The sequence below is a fragment of the Diadema setosum genome, chromosome 2 (genome assembly GCF_964275005.1).
Source record: "Diadema setosum chromosome 2, eeDiaSeto1, whole genome shotgun sequence".
In the NCBI taxonomy this organism is placed as follows: domain Eukaryota; kingdom Metazoa; phylum Echinodermata; class Echinoidea; order Diadematoida; family Diadematidae; genus Diadema; species Diadema setosum.
In genome coordinates this window covers 31,239,853-31,253,007 of record NC_092686.1, presented here as the reverse complement: position 1 = coordinate 31,253,007, position 13,155 = coordinate 31,239,853, and the positions used below count along the sequence as shown (strand labels likewise).

The following is a 13,155-nucleotide window of genomic DNA, read 5'->3' as shown; positions in this document are numbered from 1 at the left end:
TCTTTATGAATTTGCTCACAGTCAAAACAATTAACTCTTTATGTGCCAGGGTTGAAACCCCCTGTGTGCCACGTTATTCTGGCCACTAAGGTAGACATGCTTTGAGAAAGACTTCTGTTTTTCCAATTTGTATAACTTCTACAAATTTCTGTTAAGCTGGACATAATAGTGAGCAAAGTTCAAGAGGAATGCCAAACTTTGCTTCGATATAAATTGTATGACAAATCTATTTTCAATTTTTCTTTTGAATGACTAGTTGCTACATTACTGTAAAGGCATAACTTTTGCACATAAAACCGTGACAGAAACTTAGAATGTACACGCAAATCTAGTTGGGAACGTCGCTTGATAGTCAAACACCACATAGAATGCAAGCCGTATGTGAGAGGAACAAAAGCGTAAGAAACGCTTTTATTGTACTGTGGGATTAGCGATTTATCGATCTGCTTTGGCGGCTTTGTGTGTTTGAGCAGAATATGCGAAGTTGGCATGCCGTCGACTGAGTCGGGCGTGCGAATGTGGCACATAAAAAGTTAAATCCTTCAATCACATAAAGAGTAATGATATAACAATAACACTAGCAATGATAAAATCATAATGATAATAATGGCAAGGTACACAGATATGGGCAAAGACAAATTTACTGTAAATATACTAGAAGTGCAGTCAACCATTACTTTGCATACTTGAGGAGTAATTACTGCTTCTTTAGGCAATAAAACAATTTCAAAATAAACAAAAGTACATTAATTTCCTTGATCGAGCCTTCAATCATGGCACTTTGCAGAACTGAACTATCTTGGTTCCCCAGAAGACTGGCAAGAAACACTTTATCGTTACAGCGCTTGGCATCCCCTGCGCATCTGTGCCACCTGTCTTATGCAAATTTAGACTTTGTCACAAACATCTGTCGTTTTCTTTTTTTTTAATTAACACGGACTGATTGCTCATAACTTGGCAACACACGGTGAAATTAACGACTTGTTGGCCATAAGGCACAACCACACACTGACATTTGAATGTGCGAACACACACACACACATACACACCACAAAACCCTTACCTAACAGATTAGGATCAATCCTATCAAATCAATAATAATCTTACATATCTATGCCCTGTCATAGATGAATCAACACACACACACACACACACACACATACACATTCTTCAGATGTATACCAGCAAATAGCGTACATGCACTTTTCTCTTACTCCCTTTTTTTTTCTTTTTTCTTAGAAGGGTTACATTTAGACACACATCCAAGACACCCACGAACACATGCAAATATAAGCCATCAAGAAGAAGGAACATGAAAACAAGGGGTAGACACAGCAGCACAGTAATTCACTTGCATCAAAAATTCTCACATGAAGACATTACATAACACCCACACACTGTGAATTACACAGCAAACTTGGAATCTTACATTTAAAAAAAAAAAGTGTGTTGAGAAGGAATACGTGAGTGGGGAAGATGAAGAAGGTAAGACAAAGAAAGGATGAGGAAGAGAAAGAAAGAAAGACTGAAAGTTCCTTGTGGCATTTCATCACTCATTCACACTCAGACACGCACGCTATGGATGGAATACAAAGCCGACATACGGCCGTGTTCAAATCAGAGGTACTATTTCCTCCATGGCGGAATCTACCAGAGATGAGAAGCTACATACTTAATTGGCCGAAGATGAGAGGAAACATGCATGCTCCAAATGGAGGCATCCGCCTTAAACGAAGCGAAACTTAATCAGGCCAATTTCTCGATGCTGGCAAAAGACTCTCAAATGGCACATTGATTATGCATGCATATATGTGTGTGTGTGTGTGTGTGTGTGTGTGTTGGTTTGGGGGGAGGGGTGCAGGGGTGAACCAGTCTTGTTATGTCCCGCAAATGAATTATTCTGTGAGAGACGTTGAAGCAATTAGGCAATCAACGATTTACCAAAGCATGGCCTGTCTGCTATCTCCCCCCCCCCCCATGGCCTACTGCTATCAAGATAGACATACTTAACAAAAGTGCATCAGCAGCAATATTCAGCAGCAATATTCCCTGCACTTCTAAACTGTCTACTGCTCACACAACTTTTTGGGGGAAAATGTGAGTTCCTGCAAAAGAATCATTTGAATAAATCCCGCTCATAGGTCTAACCCATTGAGAATGAGCTGATTTTGCATATAACACCCATATCCCATAGACACCTGCCCAAGACACCTGCCCAAGTCTATGCAGAAGTAGTCCTCATCGAGTTAAAAAAAAAATTAAAAAGTACTTCCTTCCATAGATGTTTCTATGTTCAATGAACTCATTCATCCGAGAACACATAATCTAGCCTTAAAGTAACATATACAAGTGGCAATGTCATAAAACCCACACGCAGAGGTTCAGTCTATGATTTCTTTGCCTTTTTCATTTTGCTAATTTAACTGACAGATGGTAATGAGTCTCTAGCAATGCAAGTTTGGGCTCCTCCCCCCCCCCCCATTCCCCAAGTTCCCTTGCTCTCTCATAAGATCGGAATGTACTCTCTTTAATCAGCAATTACAACTGCCTACAGAATATTGGGCGTGCTCGATTGATGGTGCATAAATCCACTTAATTACTGCTGCTGCTCTATGGGGGGAATTAAGGTGCAATGGCCCTCCTTATGTCCCACCCTCCTCTCTGATCCCCCCCCCCCCCCACCCCACACTTCCCACTGTACCAAACATACACCAGAAGCCACATGCACGAAGGAATACTGGCAGACTAATGAAATAACTATCAGGGTTCCATGTTACAGAGCAGGGTCTTAATCAGAGTGGTACTAATGACTCTCCGAATGGCTGCTTGCTAAGTGAAAAGGCTACAGCAGGGAGCACTTGACTGGCATTCCATGGTCGCAGCGTCTGCTGCTTCTTTGGGAGAAGCGTTCACTTCGGTCCCACACACTCATATCAAATGTGCAGCAAGAGCTCCACAATCACGCAACTCTCAAGACTGTGTTAAACTAGGGAAATCCACAATGAAAAAAAGAGAATAATGCATGACTTCACTCAGATTTCGTTAGTTAGAGAAATATCATTATCAGTTTGAAGGTTATTTGTAGCTATACAGATTTCTTGCAGGTACAATTTTGACAGTCAAATATCTTCAATAAGAGCTTTTAAAATCAACACTTACAAACAAAAATGTACTCCATTATTTGTTTTCTCATTTGTATATTCTGGATGACTTCAAATGCCTTGTCTAATGCCTAGAATTCAATATATGCTAGTTCAAACAGTTCAAAATGTATGGGAAATCATATCATCAGTCCCCCTCATCCCCCCTCCCCCCCCCCCCAAAAAAAAAACACCTCCCAATGATCTGATAACTCTCTTACACAATTCACTTCCTTCTAAAAACTGTTGTGTTCATTTACTTTTACATTCCAAATTCAGCACTTAATAGACACACTCATCACGCGTGAACTTTAACTTCCTTGAAGTTCTGTAGATTAAGTCATATATTCCTTATGACCTAGAACAATGCCAACAAATAAGCCAAAAAAAAAGAATGCTTTAATTTGAAGAAAACTGAGGCTTGATGTGAAAAGACAACTACAGATTATTGCTGATGGTGTCATGCTATTAATGGCCCTTAGAAACAAATCCAAGAAAAAAGTAATATCATATTGACTCAAATATCAGTATTTGAGTCATGTTAAAATAATACATTGCCATTATTACTATTATTATTACATGTTGTTATCTTGGGGAACTGATAACAGATAGATATTCAAACTCAAATAGGATTCAAGTACACTGCATTTCTCAATGCCAATGTCATTGGAAGGATTACCTAAACCTAACAGATGGTATTCGACTGCCAGCTAATGCTCTCAAGATACGATACAGACTCTTGCTATGGGGGGGGGGGGGGGGGGGTGGGGTGGGAAGGTCCAAGAGAGAACTACCTCTTTCAACGAAGTGAAGATTTGGGGTAACTTATTTCAAAATGTCATTGGATTTTATGACGAGAGTGTTACTTACAAGCACATTGAGAGAAATTGGAAAAAGGCTCAAGCAAAAAGGTGCCACAATTCTATATTCTTTTGCTAATGGTAACTAAGTGACACTTGTACTACATGGACTATGCATCCAGTAAATAAACAGAGGAGACAGAGAGAGAGAGAGAGAGAGAGAGAGAGAGAGAAAAGTTCATTAGCACACACAGGGTTAGAGGAGTTGCTATGGAAACTGGAGATACTCAACTCCAGGCAATGCTTCTTCAATCGAGACTGCCAATGAGAGTGCAGTGGTCAATTTTCTCCCAGCTGCACTAAGAACTCTCCCCTGCTTTACTATTCATCTATCATGGCATATGCACAGTAGACACCGTTCACTCTTCTACTGTTACATAACAATGTTTGCATCCCTATGCCACAGGTCTGATAATCAGCCTTGTTGTGCCATGTCTACTGGAGCCATATGTTTCTCTTCATCCACTGCAAGTATGATCTCTCATTAGCAATGATTAGCGAGTAAAGTTGTATCCATGCATCCACAGATTGCTGTTGTTCTTTCTGTCAACACACTCACAAATTGGACTCACCTTTCCTCTTGCACTATGTGACAATAATTCAGAAATTAAAGAAATATCAACTACTAGTATGGTACATTTTTCGAAAGAATGATGCATGTTCCAAAGCCCTGACCAAAAAAGGATCTCTTATCATGCCATCCATATACTGTGTTAAGGATAATCTTATGTAAGTGATGGGTTTCACATCTGATTAACACACACATACACACACATACACACACACACACACACACACACACACACACACACACACACACACAAAGAAAATACAACCATGCAATAGGTCATCAGTACGCTGGAACTACACTTGTGACTTTGTTTCCACATAAATCAAGAAACATGGGTGTGAATGAAATTGTTTGGCTTTGAAGTCCCTTTTAAAAATCCATCTGAGATGAACTGCAGGCGGGACTACCAACCACTCGGCATGGATTCTGCATTTCATTAATCTGGGATCGGTACCATAACTGGACTGCCTTAAAAGTCTTATATCACTTTCATGCAAATGCAAACGGCATGAAATTTTTGCAAGAATTCGTTCCCCTGTTGCATGGAGAATAACAATTGGAATCTTTTTGGGGTTTAATCAAATTCACTGAAAATCTATAAAATTGTCCCCCCCCCCCCCCCCCCCGATCATAAAGAAGTTTTTGGTTCTATTATTCGGAGGGAAGGTCTGAATTACCTTGCATCTACAATATACCAGCTTATGAAAGAAATTGAATTTCCAGGGTTGTAAAAAAGGGACACAAAAACTTTAAATCATGTTAGCCCTGGCCACATGACACGCGTCCATTTTGCTCACCTTCAGGTCTCGATGGACGATGCCCTTGCTGTGGATGTACGTTGTTGCCTCGAGGATCTGGCGTACAATGCCACTAGCATCCTTCTCCGTGTAGTTGCCTTTGGTCACAATTCTGTCGAAGAGTTCCCCACCTGATACTCTGGAAAATGGTCATAAAGAAAAACAAACAAACAAAGAATGAATATTTGAAAAAAAAAAATGAGTATTTGAATATGCATTTATATGTATATATGTATGAATGAAGGTATGTTTATTCATGTGTATTTTTATAAATGTATACATAAAAGTATAGTATTTACATTAATAAATCTATGCACATTCAGTAGATTTGGAGGAAACTGATGAATACAGTCTACTGAATAACATATACACAGACTCATGTATATTGCTATATGATTATATAGATATATTTACATATGTACACATACATACAAATACGTACCTTTTAAGCAGAGCACATACTGATTTTTCATATGATTCATAACTTCAAAGCTGCTGCTAAGAGAAACACATAAGTATCCAACAGAAATACTGACCCCATCTCGAAAGATGAACAAACTCCCGCAGAAAGTTAGAATGACACAAGAATTTGTAGTCTTTCTGACAGAATGTAATGGACACAAACACAAAGTTGAATTCCCATTTCAGGTGCCCCAACATATCAAATTAATATTATACACACCAGTGGTCCTCAAGATATGAGCTATAAATACAAACATGACGTTCTAGCAAAGTGAACTTACAAGACTTAATGAAGGGAACATGACACCGCAAGCAATTCTAAATTTATGGCAGGTGTAATGTAGGAGATAACTTATCATTTTCTCTTCCACTGATGGAAATCCTCTTAATGCTTGAAATGCTCCAATAAAAAAAGCACCACCACTTTTGCTGTACATGTGCATTTTGACATTAGAGCTTAGACTCTTAAACTTCCAATCATTAGGTATCCTGACAAACACACTAATGACAGCAAGGAAAAAATGTGGCTTCAAGCATTTTCATTCCTCTCCATATCAATTCATATTTCATCATGATTTTAATATAACTTCCTGACAGTTCCTAAATATAGATCTCTAATCTATGTAAGACATTTTCTGGAAATGGGGGGGGGGGGGGGGGGGGGAGGGAGGGAAAAAAAAGAAGGAAACACATGATTATACACTGTTCATAGCAGGATGTTGTTGCCATGGATACGGCCGATCATGGAAACATCCTTTGACGTACGGAAACATCATGAAAGAGCATTGAGGAATTCTTCAAACTTGAGAGATGATGTTGGCAACATTCAAACCGCATTAAACACATATCCATTGTTGGTCTTAATCTGCAATGACTCCCATGACTTGCCATGTTTTATGTATTTCATTCATCCCAGTCCACTGATCTTTCACATAGCACAGTGTGCACCGATGCAAGTTCAGTCGGCTAGCATGATGTTTCACAAAGCGACATTATTTTTGCCGAGCATTTTTGATGCGACAGCAGTCACAAAGCTTTCTGGTAAATCTGTTTCCTATGTCATGTGAAGCATGATTCTATCCCCTCCCCCTCTCTCTATCTCTCATGCTGACAGTATCTGGGAATGTAAATGATGCAAAGTGCTGCAAAAAGGAATGAATTGGGGCTGCAGTCTCGCCTTCGACAGAATCACAATGCACAGAAGAGTTGAACGTTGCTGTAGCAATTCCAAAGCTTTGTTTCTCATGCAATGAGCTTTACCATTCTCATAATCATATCAACCTTTATCATCACTCTTATCCCTACAACGCCACAAAAAAGTTACTATCCACAGATTACTCATCCAGCCTTAATTAAATCATGAATTTGTTCACTTTGGCCAAAGGAATTTGAAAGCAAAGGCTGGATGATCTAGAGTTAACAAGTTACCTGGATTAACAAGGCACATATTGGATTTGAAATAACAAAACTTGCTTCACTACTGTCAATGTCTATAGGCCCACTTTTGTATCCTTTGTACTTGTTGCTGGTGTTCAATGTTTTGGATTTATCAAAAAAAAAGTGCACAACAATGTGGCAGTGCAGCATAACTTACCAACATTTTTACCCCTTCCAGACCATGGGAATGCAAGCAACAGCAAGTAGATTTCCCACTCCTACCCCCCCCCCCCCCCATTTTCTTTCTTATTAAGGTAGAGAGTTAAAGAAAGAAAAAACAAACAAATATACATACATGCATTAATCTAGTGAATAACATTTCCCAATAGCATTAAACTCTGGCTATTGGTTATCAAATGATGCTTTTAACTTGTTGAAGACTAGTCCTGAATATACTTGGGCAGGTGTCTACAGGAAATGCATGGTGTAGCAAAATCAGCCCATCCTAAGCAGGTTCAAATCAGAAGAACAACCTCCACTTTTCTCACTTCTTTATGATGGTGTTTGTTTTTTTTTTTTTTCTAGTTTACATGTTCAATATGTTGTTTGTTTATGCTTTTCTGTCTTTTCAGCATCTCATACATTGAGTAGAAATGGAAACTACCCATGTTCTGGAAACTGCCATTTCATACGACACGAATGACGCACATTCATAGAGAACCCTTTGATACGGAATAATGCTTTGAAGCAAAAGCAATCCTATACCAGTTATCATGCAGAACAATCGAGCGTTTGGATCCTCACTTATCTTCAAAACTAACAACCAAATGCTGCGGGAGATGAAACACATGCACAAGCCTTCCTTCTTAATTACAAAGGAGAGTGAGAAATATAACTTGTCAGGAGAGATATATGTCTTTCCTGTGAATTACCAAGAGATGAGAATGATAAGATCCCGTGTATCTGTTTTCTCTTCATTACACTGAGATTGGGGATGACAGCATTAGCGAGAAATGCTGCAACGGACAGAAAGAAACTAGCCAGACATTTGAGCGGCTGTTTATAAATAAACTGCGTCCGGAGCGGGCTCGGCTGGGTGACATCCACACCAGTTGGGCGGCAGCACTGCTCAAAATCTGAGCTGGATCTTAACTGTGAAAATGTTATTCCCACATGAGCCAATGAGTATCCTGGACTTCAAGTACAAAAGGTAACAGACCTTACCTGTACGCTGAAGATGGATTTGGGCTAAACTTCACTCACTATTGATACGAGATAGGCATGTGTGAGAAATTGGACTCAATTGCCTAGTACTGTGGCCACTTTAGATCTCTAGCTACATTCTCCCCAAACTTTCATCGATTCTTAAAACACCTCTCCTCAATTGATTTCTGCTTGATTTTCATATAGATAGCTGCAATTGACAAAGCCATGCAAAATGTTTCAAATACTGGTGTTATTTTGTGTGTGTGTGTGTGTGTGTGCATGTGCATGTGATCACTGGACTTGTTCTATAATTTCAATATCAAAGAATTAAAAAATGCTTTTCTAAGACATACATAATGCAATTTAGCCTACAAAAAATGAAAAAGAAAAGCAAATGCTAATGCAAATATCACAATTTGATAAGACAATGCATACTGTAGTGTGTTAACATCCCTCTGCACAAGATATAACCCCCTTAACAGCACTGCTTAGTGGGGCTGTGACTTTTGGGGAAAATCCCTCTTTAGGTTTCCGCGTATGATACAATGTATATTGAAACATGCCAAGACGTTTACACTTCCTCTTCATTTGTGCAATTAATGTCACTTACACCGAATCCAATCTACTCAGTCCAACCCTCTATATCGCCTCCACAGTTACAATACATTTACATCTCAATGCAATGTGAATTTGTGTTTGCAACTGTGGGTAAAATCCAGGCAAACAACAACAACAACAACAAGGAATGAGGAAAAAAATAACAAAGTGAAGACAACAATATGCCTTTACATAAAGATGCAAACAAAAAGAAAGACAAGAAAAAAAGAAGAGTTAAAAATAGGTCTAGAAAAAAAGAAAAAATTAAAATAATAAAACAAAAATAATAGGACAGAAGCACATGCAGAAAGACATAAAAACCAAGACAAGAAAAAATCAAGAAATTGTCATCTTTCATCCATATCACAGTCACAGAGATACGGGAGGGTTGGGTACATCACGCTTCAAAAAGACCATTCAGATACCAAAGATGCCAGTACTTCGGATTCCCTTGTGATTTAATGAGGGTGTGAAAGCTTCTACCATACGTTGAATTGCTGACCTTTTCATGTTGGACGCATCTAGAGTGAATGACCTTGCTGAACCAGGGTCAATTAGTAAAACTAGCAGCCCCATCCCATTCCTCTGTCCTCATGCTCATCAGTCATTTTGGGTGGCTACGTCAGGGGATGATCCCCTTGATGATATGGAGGCAGTCCATATCTTCATACCACTTGTTATAATCAATGTTTCCTTACAACAGAAGCAGTTATCATTGTCTCAGTCATTTCCTACCTGATACGATTATTTACATCATATCAAAGGTCCTGTTTACCTTTGGGAGCAGTGATTTAAAAAAAAAAAGAAATCAAAGATATCACATTTGATGCATCCATGTGTAGGTCTGTTGTATCACAACACATTCTATCATGTAAAAGATTTGCATTAAAGCCTGCAATTTAAGGAGATATCAGTATTTTTCTCAATAAACCATAACTGTAGATGGTTTAGTCTGGAAACATTTTTATTGTAACTGTTGTTTACATTTTGCGTATTTAACAATAACATCGACTATACATATTCAAATTTTTACAGTGGTTGTTTCCATCCCTAACTCACATTTTAGAACTACATATATTTTAAAGAAGTAATGCTAGGGGTTTTGTTTCATCTGTAAATGGTACATTTTGCCTTTAAAGGCCATCATTGCATGTTTTGTAGTTGTTGGGGGTGTTATCATAGCAATTACATAATGCTCTTCTTATGATCCATGAATTGCATTTCTGATGACATTTTACATCTGTGTGGGCAAGTAAATCTATCTGTTCATGACAGCGCTTTCTAGATTATCTTGTAAAAACATAGACCCCCCTCATCTCACTACAGTGAAAGGCAAGTACAAGATTACACAAATAAAACATGTATTTTTTTTTTAACCAGACCACAGAGTAGACTACAGCATGTACATGAGATTTAAATCAAACAGGAAAGAAACAAATATGTGTCTACTGTAAACCCAAAATAGGCCCCCAACCTGAATACATGAGCTACATAAGCGCTTGGTGAATGCAGCAGCTGGTGAAAATTGCGGGGGAGAGAAAAAAAAATGCAACACAAGTTACAAAAATATCCAAGGCGAAAGGGGAAATCATTCACACCGGGATTGGTGATGTTGTGTTTTGCAAGGATCTGCAACACCCCACAACAATCCAATTTCAATTGAGTGGGCTGATGCAAAAGGTGAAATTTGGCTCGCCCAGAGACAGTTTTGGCACGAGCCTGGGCCATTGTCTTTCGGAGAAGCGAAATATTCCCAAAGTAACCGTTCAAAGAGCATCCACTCACTTGAAAAACAAGAATCATCGTGCTTGATTTAGTCAGCTTGCATTCTGTCTGGTGTTGCATGAATCATTCAGCTGCACGATTACTGAATATTGCACATACAGTCTCCTTTCATAAAGAAATATGCCTCCTCCCTCAGCAGCTCAATGAACACAACACGCAGCTTTGAGTGAATTTCTTGGTCAACACCTTCTGGCTTCATGTTCCCTTGCTATTCCTTAAAAAGCTCTATAAAGACATCTTCACAAATAACATTTACAATGAAATTTTGCTGCAGTTCTGGGTGATAATCGTAACTCTTTCAATGCAAAGCTAAGAAAAAAAGAAGAAGAAGAAAGAAATAGAAATGGGGTGAGGTCAACGCAGAGTTATCAACCAATGGAAAATCTTGATGCATGTCACAAAGTCAACATGGATGGGATACAATAATAAGAGCACAAATCTATTTTGCAAAATACACAAAATAATTTTCAAATGTCTTGTGAAGCAATCATACAGACCTAGCTCTAAATGGTCTGACAGAGGATAGATTCTTCCGAGAAATAGTCAAATTTTTAGTTAATTTCATTTGTTATTTTAAATTTCCACAAGTAAAATTCAAAGCATCTTAATAGCTGTTACGCAGCATTATAGAAGTCTTTTTTTTCCCTTTACAATGACATAACAAACTCTTATTACCCTACACAGTGTGATACACTTGTTGTACACTGAAGTTGCATAATTCTGATTTTCACGGGGGAAAAACAGCAGTATTATCATCATTCTACCCAGTATCTCATTTCTTCAGAGTAATTAGTCAACTGCACTCTATGACTGTGTGGATGGAGGGAGAAAAGGGCTGGTGATTACTGCCAATATGCCAATATGGAGTTTGCTCTCGAGCACATTCGGACAAATGACCCTTTCTTTTAATTTTCTCAGTTGGTAACAGTAACAGTTAATGGAACTCACATTCAAACAAAGAAAGAACTTGTGTATCACCAGGTGACAAGAATGGCCCATCAATTTACACTACGGGAAGCATCGTAACAGACTTCTTTCGATTCATACTGCTAAATATCACAAGCCACGTGGACTTGCTGGCAAACACCATTTACAGGGACTACATGAATAATCATTTCATCACTGATGCTTGTATCTCAGTGAATTTAAAAACCAACATGCCTGTTTTCTCAAATGACCTTTTCTGCTACTGCACAAAGTGGAAATACAGCAAACTGGCTTATGGTAGGATTATGTTAGCCAATTAGAATTAAAAAAGAAAAAAACTTTACTGACAAGAACATACTAATGAACTATTTGTTGAGAAGCAGAACAAAAACAAAAACAAACAAAATGAAACAAAAACAAACGAAATATAATACACTAATAGGGGAAGGGGAATGAGCGATGACAGCATTACTGCCAGGTCATTGGAAATAGTGACAATGTCATGATCAATACCACTTGGAAAGATCACACAATTGCCATACCCCCAAATAGATTTACAACTTCAGACACAACACCTGCTGTTCCGGGAACGGTACACTAAATATCCAAGAATATCACAACCCCCTGAGAAGTTCATCTTGTGGGGAAAAGGCATGCTATTACACCCACTATTCTACAGTGGGCCTAATGAATATTTCTTCTTATTATTAGCCCATTGAGGATGAGTCCATAGTATACTCAGGCAAGTGTTTATGGGAAATGCATGTTGTAGCAAAATCAGTCCGTCCTCAACGGGTTAAGAATAAAAAATGTCCTCACAATTGCCTCCTCATGATATATGAAGAAAGGAAATTCACTTTTCTATCTCCATACTTTTCTTTTCTCCATGTTTTGATGATGAACTGAAGTATGAAGATTTACAACTGCCCATGAAATTCTCAGAAATTCTCAGATGCAAACAGCACAAACATAAAACCAGGCATGATAAACCTATACAGATCCTTCTGCTAACCACCTGGAACATAGTACAAAAGCAGTCCTTCTCCTGTACCCACAGTGAGGGGGATTTGCAGGAGTCCTATCCTATGGAACTGAGCAGGCAAGACTCTGCCACATACCGTTGTCATTCCATTATGTATTTTTTGACCCAAATAACTAATTCCACTGGGAGATTGCCAGTGTTTGGCAAGCACAGATTCCTGGAAATTCACCATATGGATGCCCCTTCAAAAATTGGGGTGAAAAAGAGTGAGAATATAGTTTCTCACTAAAAACTTATACTACCCACGGCAGTTCCACTTACATAGAAGAGTCTTCTTTATGCCTCAATAGATGTTTCATGAATATGTCTAAGAAAGACAAATGGAGCTTCATGACAAAAGGAAAAAAAAAATTGTACATTCACAAACATGCGCAATTCTAACCAGTCCTGC

The 13,155-nt window shown here is 38.6% G+C and overlaps 1 protein-coding gene across 1 annotated transcript in view; it reads right to left on the bottom strand.

The window, feature by feature from the left end:
* Positions 1 to 13,155, bottom strand: part of LOC140241723 (calcium/calmodulin-dependent protein kinase type 1D-like) — a 164,595-nt gene that overhangs the window by 52,316 nt on the left and 99,124 nt on the right. The window contains exon 4 of the mRNA XM_072321473.1: positions 5,369 to 5,507. Coding sequence (XP_072177574.1) covers positions 5,369 to 5,507 — 139 coding nt within the window. The remainder of the gene's footprint in view (positions 1 to 5,368; positions 5,508 to 13,155) is intronic.